Source organism: Grammomys surdaster, unplaced genomic scaffold (genome assembly GCF_004785775.1).
Source record: "Grammomys surdaster isolate TR1022 unplaced genomic scaffold, NIH_TR_1.0 126313, whole genome shotgun sequence".
NCBI classification, from domain to species: domain Eukaryota; kingdom Metazoa; phylum Chordata; class Mammalia; order Rodentia; family Muridae; genus Grammomys; species Grammomys surdaster.
In genome coordinates, this window is record NW_021621113.1 from 1 (window position 1) to 8,832 (window position 8,832).

Genomic DNA, 8,832 nt, shown 5'->3' on the forward strand with positions numbered 1-8,832 from the left:
TCTCCCCCCACCCCATTTCTCCACCACTCACTTGCTTCTCTTAGTGGTTCCCAGGGTCTCCGGGTGTCCTGGGATCCTCTCAGGAGTGACCGCAGCACTGGCATTCCTACTCACACTTTATGGCGCCACAAGGCAGGAGTCATCACAAGCATGATCTGTCCACTCCATGCCCCAGGCCTGGGGACAAGGTGCCAGGCTGATGTTCATCTCAGGCTAGCTCACTGTCTGGGCTCCATGATGCCAGTCTGGTGGTCATTCCAGGCTTGCTCCTCTATCAGCGCACCCGAGTGGCCATCTGTCTTGAGCTCACTCCTGCCTGGGACCTGTGGTCCTCATGTGAGGTTCTTGTAGTCTTAGGCTTGCTTCTAATCCTGGGAGTCCGTCCAGGCCCACCTGGCACCAGAATGGTGGTCATCACAGGCTCACCTTTTCTCATGGAATGTTAGGCTACTAATTTCAGAGATAGTCATGGGTCAGAAGACTGAGCGGAGACAGACCCTCCCTGCCACCTTCTGGAGCACATGCAAAGCAGCAGCTACACCTGCAAAGCCTGTGCCTCTTTAAGAGCCATCTTACATTTGAAAGCCTAAAATGTGCCATGCCTAACAACTAAGGAATTGTTGTTGTTTCACTTCACAGAGGAGAAAACAGAGCAGAGTCTGTTTCATTGTCTTCGGGTTACACAGAGGCAGCAAGCAGAAAGACGCCAGAGGCTGCAGCCCTTCCAATGCTACAGTGCCTCACAATTAAAAACACCAAGGACAGGACAAAATACCACGGTGAACACTAGCAATACAGAGGAAGGTGGGGCACTGGTACCTCACAATCTCCTCAGCTTTCAGGCAGCTACTAGGAAGGATTTTTGTATTCATGTGGAAACTTGACCTCATTTACAGAAATATTTTACTTTCCATGTTTTGGGAAAAGAGTTTTATAGATTTAGGAATGTTGTATGGCATACACAAATGTCCATGTAGAATTTGGTGGAATACCCAAGACCCCCTTTACAGACTAAGAAAACACACTCTTTAGTCCCACATCCTCAGTGAGACCCTCATATACAGGTGAGAGCAAGCACGTACTCTGTCAAGTCTCCTATGTGGCAAATACTCACAGTGACACGACCTTGAAGAGGTCTATCCAAAGGCTGTGTGCATGCCACCTGGCATTCTAACTACTGGGGCTTTTAATATGGTTAAAAATTACCTATAAATGGAAACAAGTCTTGACAGAAAGCAAGCAAGCCACAGGAAGACAGCAGAGAAACGATGCCTTTACTTGACTGAATAAAAATCAAGGAACTTTTCTGAAAGCTGCTTTTTTGTTGTTGCAATTTTACATCTCTTGGATCATACCAATAAGATCAAATAAAAAATATATTTAAAGTTCTTAAAAACCACAAAGAAAAAGAACTCACCCATCAAATACAAATATACTATTTTATTCTAAGGGAATAGTTCTGTGGTTCCCGCAAAGGGAAAATCCAGAGACAGTTAAAGACCAAGGACAGCAGACAGGACAAGCTCAGGCGCTACTTGTTGGGTTTTTTCCTCACTCCCCTTAGAGAGAGAAGGGAGTAAGTATGGTTTTACACAATTTTAACAAAATAAAAAAAGTAAATAATTTGACACAGCAAACAGCTACACTCATGAGGAATGACTGATGATCAACCAATTTTTAAAATTAGTTTAGGGGTCTGAAGCCCCTACACTGACATGCAGCTGAGGCCCTGACACAGTCATTTATCTGGGTAGTGGTTGTTCTCTTAAAAGATACATTTTTTAAATTTTTTTGGTATTTTATAACAATTTATCTACTAAGCTAACAGTATTTGTCTTTCATACAACTATAGATGGGAAATGTTAGTGTTTACACAATCAAAACTGATACAGCAGGACTGGACACCTGGTGTTTTGGATGGTTTATTGGTGACTTATCAGACAGGCCAACTGCTTTCCCTCCAACCAGTCAAGGTCTGGAAGGAAGAAGTTTCCCCGTCAGAAATGACAGCACAGATGGAATTAATCACACAGACCTGGGGCAGGTTTACTTCTTTCACACAATTCTTAGTAACAAAAAGGATATTTGTTACAAGCAGAGGGACAGAACCACCAAGTACACAATGTCACAGGCCCATTTTAAAGTTCTGTTGTATTTAAATGACTTTTATTTGATTTTAAAAAAAAACAAAACAAAACAAACACCTTGCTACTCCCACCTATAACATGGGACATACTGAAGTCTTTTAGGATGACACTTTGGAGAAGCTTATGACTTCTCTCAGTTCTGCTGTAAGCTCAAATTAACTTCAATTAAAGAAGCTCAGTAATTATCCAACATTATTAAAAGCTTGATTCAAAATTTTGTTGGAAAGAAAGTGAGAATGAAGATGAGAGAGACAGCCTGGTAATGTCACACACACCTATGCCTTGCTGTCCTCATGAACTAGATAGCTAGAATCTGGAATAATGTAGTAAAAAGACCACATGGGTATGTGAGGTCAATCACCTCAGACTCCAGCTCCAGAATTCCTAACTTTCAAGTTCCTTGAGGCAATAATGTCAACTTCCAAATGCTTTTACACAGGAACCTACTACGACCTTCCCTACTGTAATTCAGACAGCTACATAATACTGTGTCTTTATGGGATCACCCAAACATTTGTCAGAATTATGGAGATAGAGTATTCCTTTTGAAATGACAAGGGCCTCCAGAAGCTGGTACAAAGGACAAGCAGCGTCATTTGGGAACAGGAAAGTGAGACAGGGAAGAAAGGCTGCCAGTGGGAAAACTGGACACAAGGGAGGTCCCACTTCTGTGCAGCACAGCTGCGGCCACGAGACAGCAGCCCCCAGAGACGTGGGCATTTCAGTGGGCTTTGTATAAATACTTCAAGACACCAGGGTCTAATGGGCTCCACAGATTTTCTGTGTACACAGTTAACTTCTGGAATATCATCCTTTTTTACCTTAAATCACCCACAGCTGAGAAGGCAAGACCCTAAATGAAAAGGGGCTCACTAACAGTAATGAAGGGTGTGTCCTCTGATGTGAGGGGCCTTCAGTTAAAAGACTAAAGGCTTCTATCCTTCACATAAGTAGGTTGGCAGTGAAAATCAATCCAGACCACTATCTTTTTATAAAAACGTGAGTATTTTTATTGGATCTTCCAGCTGAGTCCCACTATCTGATGGTACTCTCAGCTGTGCACTCTCTCCTGACTCTCATGGACAGCTTGCTCAAGTAGCCTACTGCAGCTAGTGTCTCACTGCAAAGCTACCCCCTTAACTAAGGTTACTATGGTAGAATTTTATACAACTGTTTTCCTTAAAAATATTCCATAATTTCTTATTCCCAAAGAAAATAAGATTATGCACCACTCAGAAACTGGTTAGTCTTTCGAAGATGTATGTCTACGAACTCTCCCTGCCAACTCACTCCCACTTCTCCCTTCAGGTTTCATTTGCAGCCACACTACGGCTCAGAAGCCACCATTTTCCTCACCAAACAAGCAAGTCAAGAGGACTTGGATTTCAACATCACATCTTTCCAACAGTTGAGTGCATTCACAGCTTGGTGCATACCAGTGTGCATGAAAATAGGAACCTTACTTCCATCTTAATCTGATAATTCAACATCAGAGTCTTCAGATTTGGCTTTGGCAAGTTCTTCATGTACCTCCCTCACCATGAGAATGCGCGTCAACATGGTGTCCAGGGTTCCAGGGTCTATGGGGAACGTGGAGTACCACATGGGACTGTTAGGAACACAGGAGCGCTCAGGCTGAAGGTAGAACACATCACTCCTCTGCTTCACACTTTCAGAACTATTCACAGGAGAGAACAAGCAAAAGAGAGAAAAGAAAGTTGAGATCGGAACACAGAAATACATATCATCCTTTCTTAGCTAACAGTTTTGAACTTCTCGACACCCTGTCTCACTTCATAGGTAACACGAGAACCACAGGGACAGACAGGGATAGCAGGTACGATCCTCCCAGGAGCAAGCCAGAGCTGAATTGAAAGTGGTAGACTGGGACAGAGAGAGACAGAGAGAGACAGAGAGAGACAGAGAGAGACAGAGAGAGACAGAGAGAGAGAGAGAGAGAGAGAGAGAGAGAGAGAGAGAGAGAGAGAACTAGAGAACAGCCGGCTGTGGGCAGACACCTGTAGTCTTAACACTTGGAAGGAATGAGGATCAGGAAGTTCAAGGTTATCCTTGGCTACAAATCAAGTTTAAGACAAGACCTGCCTGGGAAACATGAGACCCTGCCTTAAAAAAAAAAAAAAAAAAAAAAAGAATCATGTACTCCACATCAAATGGGCCAATTTGCATAGGTCACTTGACGCTATTATTTCTTTGACCAAAAAAAGTACTTTTAGTGTGAGTCATACATAATAGAGTTTCTTTTTTCTTTTTTTTTTTCTTTCATCTGTGACTCCAGACAGGATCCAAAGAGGAGGTGTAGTTTTCCTCTCTGGGTTTTATGGAGAGTTCCTTTACCCTTCTGTGTTAGCCTCTTAAAGTACCGCGACAACCTTAAAAGGGCACAGGAAAGGGCGCATAATAGAGTTTCTTTAATTCAAAACTTTATGGACTTAAAACTAAAACTAGAGTTTCTTTAATTCAAAACTATGGACTTAAGATTGTGGCTAAGGTGCTGGCCGGTGGTGGCGCACGCCTTTAATCCCAGCACTTGGGAAGCAGAGGCAGGCTGATTTCTGAGTTTGAGGCCAGCCTGGTCTACAGAGTGAGTTCCAGGACAGCCAGGGCTATAAGAGAAACCTTGTCTCAAAAAACAAAACAGACTGTGGCTAAGGGGAGAGTGTACCCTCAGCATGGGGATGTGCCTGTTTAGATGCTGGTTCTTTAACATACAAACTCAATTTCTTCAAAGCTTCCCTTCCTTGAAGGTTTTAGCCAAAAACTAGCCTCAGAATTTGCTTTCTATACAAAAAAAGTAAATCACTATAGAACAGACTCTACATACAGGATGTACAACAGTGCTTCAGAAGGTCAAATCAAATGTGATGATTTTCCCCTTTGGAGAAATTTTGGGAGAAAAACATTAAGATAACATGGCTAGCTTCTTAGTTCAAATCCAGGCAAATATAAGGACAGAGAAAATATGAAAACAGAGGCAGACCCTGTGTCAGTGTCGGCTATGCTTCTAGTTTCCAGTCATTTAAAGTGCAAACTGTGCTGGGTGGTGAGCGCTCTGTACACAGCACAGAAAGACCCTTACCATTTAGACAGGTAAAACTCATAAAGCCGGACAGGGCACCTCAGTGGGTTGTCAGTATTCTCTGCCATCTCCACACCCACTGCAACCTCATCATCCTCATTTCGTTTCCTCTTGCCGATAGTTAGTTTATCTTGAGACAGAAAGAAAAAAAATCAAAGATTTTTTAAGTGTCAACATATCTAGTGAGTTTTTCTTCACAGCCAGACTCTGTAACTCCTGCTCTTTCATTTATTCAACAATATTTGTTAAGCAACTATGTGCCAGGTGTTTTGTTTATATGCTAAACACTAGGCTTGTCCTGTAACATGTATGTTCCCTGTTAAACAAAGAAGAGTCGTGTGACAGGGCATCTGTATGGATGGATCTCTCTGGGCACTAGCACAGACTGAGTTCTTGCTCAAGTTCTCTCCACTTGCATATCCTAAGAAACGGCAGCTGCTTCTCATCTGTCCATTTAGCAATCTAACCAGAAGTCTACTATGTGGATCTAAGAGCCCAAGCCACTCCCGTGTGTGTGTGTGTGTGTGTGTGTGTGTGTGTGTGTGTGTGTGTAACCATGTGAAGTCAGAAAACAACTCTGTAGCACCGACTCTCTCCTTGTAGCTTTCTTTACTTGAGTTCCAGGGTTCAAATTTAGGTCATCAGGGTTAAGAAACAATCACTGTCACCTGCTGAGCCATCTTGTTGCCCCTCCATTTTACTCTTGAGACAGATTTTCTCACTGACCTCAAGTTTAGTCGTATGCTACATTAGCTGGCCAGCACACTTCAGGGACGCATCTGTCTCAGCCCCTCAGTAATGACGTAAAAGATAGACATCGTCACTGCTGGCTTTACATGGGAGCTGGGGGTCCTAACCCAGGTCTCTGGCTTGCACTTTAGGCACTGAGACATAGCCCCAACCCATTTTTAAAAAAGATGTCTTTGTTTTTATTTTATGTGTGTCAGTGTTTTACCTGCAAGTATACCTGTGCAACCCCTTCATGCTGTGCCCTGAGAGGCTGGAAGAAGAAGGCATCAGGTCCTCTGGAAGCAGAGTTATATATAAGCAGCTGTTGAGCTGCCATGTGGGGCTGGGAACAGAGGAGGGGTCCTCTGGAAGAAGACCTAGTGTTCTTTTTTTTGGTTTGGTTTTTCGAGACAGGGTTTCTCTGTGTAGCCCTGGCTATCCTGGAACTCACTCTGTAGACCAGGCTGGCCTCGAACTCAGAAATCCGCCTGCATCTGCCTCTTAAAGGCGTGCGCCACCACCGCCTGGCTTTTTGTTTTATTTTTTTTTTTTTAAGACCCAGTATTCTAAACTACTGAGCCTTCCTGGTCCCTCCAAAGCCCATTTTTATAGTCACCCTTAAACAAATGGTTTCCGACTCTTTTTCTCCAGCTATTAGTATTATTGCTTTAAAATAAATCCACTCCAGCTGACTACATAGAAATGCCTTACAAGTTACTTTAAAAACAAGTTGAACTTATTATCAACATTGTCAAGTACTCAGTCAAAAGTAGAAATAACATACTGCCGCTCCCTCCTTCGCTAATATTATCTAAGGGGACAAAGTAGACCTTCAGGAAGAGAACCAGGCCTGCAACCCCAGCCCTCAGGATGCCAAGGAGGATGTGTGGCTTCAGGACTGAGGCCAGCTTGGAAAATACAACTGAGTTCTGGGCCAGCCTGGGATACAAAGTGAAATATCTCAAAAAGCAAGAACCAAAACAAAACTACCAAGTGGATCACATAAGGACCACGCTACGGCCAGAGACAGACACCAGGGGAAAGGGCATGACGATCGTGGTAGCTCTGACAGTAAAGGAGCAAGTGAAAACAAGCTTGTATGTATAGGCACAAACACCAACGAGTCATAGAATTTACATTCAGAAAAGTTAACTCTTCACATTTCAAGGATGTAATTTATTCTTAAATGTAATAACTCAATTGGGAGAATTTAATGTTGATGTAAATTAAGAACTTCTTCCTGTATATATATGCTATGTGTGCTGTAACTGCAACTCTCAGAAAGGCTGATTTAAGAGGATTATGAGGCCAAGGATAGCCTGAGCTACTATATAGAAGACAAGGCTTAAAAAGACCAAAACCAGAGACCAAAAGTTTAATTTCTTTTTTTTTTTTGTTTTGTTTTTCGAGAAAAAGTTTAATTTCTAGTTCTAGAATAGCAGTATTTTTCAGATGTTGAAGACTTGGAGTCACTTAGTCTGTTTTAGAAACACATGATCATAATCTACTTACTGAAGCTGCTACTGCTGACCCAGGCCTACAGTAGTTAACAGTAGCCTACTTTAGGCCAGCTTCTAAGTTCTTTCAGAATTTTAGAACTGACTAAAAGATGCTAACTAATACAAGATGCTCCTGTCAAAAATATTTAGTCCAATATATTAAAAGCTAAGCATGTTTCCTTTAACTGTTAATTTTTGACTGGTATCTGAAAATAGTGACTTCATTACCACGGTTACAGATTTAAATACTCTGGTAAGTTTTAAACGTAGATTATTTGGGATCTACCCAACTAAATCAGAGGCCTCTACACAATTAAGTCAGCATTTCTAACTTAAGTTAATAAAATTACAATGAACGAAAGAGTTTTCTCATTTTGAGAGCTTGTAACGTAGTTGGAAAGAGAAAAATATTCAAATGTTAAAAGCAATGAAATGTTAAAAGTTTCAGTGTGCCCTCCATGACCTTCAGTGATAACCATCTTACACTTCAAACAGAAACCTCCTCTACTAACAACACACCTGGCTCTGACTCTTGCTTCTGTAAAGGGGGGAAGAACCTCAGGTATGTCATCTTGGTGCTGTACTTCAGAGTCCTGGTCCGTCGCATCACATGGGCAAAGGACAGCTTCAAGTGCTCAGTAACATTCTTTAGTTGGAAGTATTTGGTGTTGAAGAAAAGGAGGGTGTTTAACAGGACAATGGGCGAGTAAGCACCCAGCTGTTTACACTCCCATAGGTGTTCCTCTTCAATGCGGGAGAACATGTAACCTAGACACGGGGAGAACAAAGAGCCATGTCATGTCTGGTTCCACAGGAGGAGCACAATAAGGCGACGACCTAGTACTGCTCTCTCACACCTCTTCTCTCTGCTGGCAAACAGAAGTAGCACCAGGAAGAACAGCACTCCAACTAGACAAAATCCCAGCCCTATACTGTGCTGTTTTATCTTTCCCGAGAAAGCCACTTTCTCTGAACAACTTTTTGTTGTAGAAAGCAAAGAACTATAGAAAATAAGGCTATATTATTTGAATTTTATGCAATTTTCATATCACAAAATATTTTCTTTTAAGTTTCCAACCATTTAAAAATACAAAAACAGGGAGGTAAGAGGAAGGGACTAGGAAAAGAGGAGGTTAGGATGTAAAGTAAATAAATAAATAACCCCACCTCCTTTTTTTTTTTTTTAGCTTAGAGTACAGAACCAGGACAAAGACAGATTTGGTCCATGGGAAGTTAGCTACTGAGCAGACCATCAAGTTTATCTTTAGCCAGTTCCATGTGTTTATCCATTCACTAGGGTGCAGATGTACTCACCCACTCTCCACCCCTCCCTCCCTCCCTCCCTCCCTCCCTCCCTCCC

General features: G+C 42.2%; 1 protein-coding gene, 1 non-coding gene and 1 pseudogene across 3 annotated transcripts in view; all 3 read right to left on the reverse strand.

Annotated features, from left to right (window-relative positions):
* Positions 1–438: 438 nt before the first annotated feature.
* Positions 439–554, reverse strand: LOC114614396 (annotated as a pseudogene).
* An 866-nt stretch (positions 555–1,420) lies between these two features.
* Zmym4 (zinc finger MYM-type containing 4) overlaps positions 1,421–8,832 on the reverse strand; it is a 110,022-nt gene continuing 102,610 nt past the window's right edge. For both annotated transcript variants that reach the window (XM_028759700.1, XM_028759699.1), the window contains exons 28-30: positions 7,992–8,240; positions 5,245–5,374; positions 1,421–3,825 (exon numbers count right to left, since the gene is read on the reverse strand). In XM_028759700.1, coding sequence (XP_028615533.1) covers positions 3,618–3,825; positions 5,245–5,374; positions 7,992–8,240 — 587 coding nt within the window. In that variant the 3' untranslated portion in view covers positions 1,421–3,617. The remainder of the gene's footprint in view (positions 3,826–5,244; positions 5,375–7,991; positions 8,241–8,832) is intronic.
* LOC114614397 lies at positions 4,430–4,550 on the reverse strand. Its single transcript, XR_003710317.1, has one exon. It is a non-coding gene; the product is annotated as a small nucleolar RNA SNORA26 (small nucleolar RNA).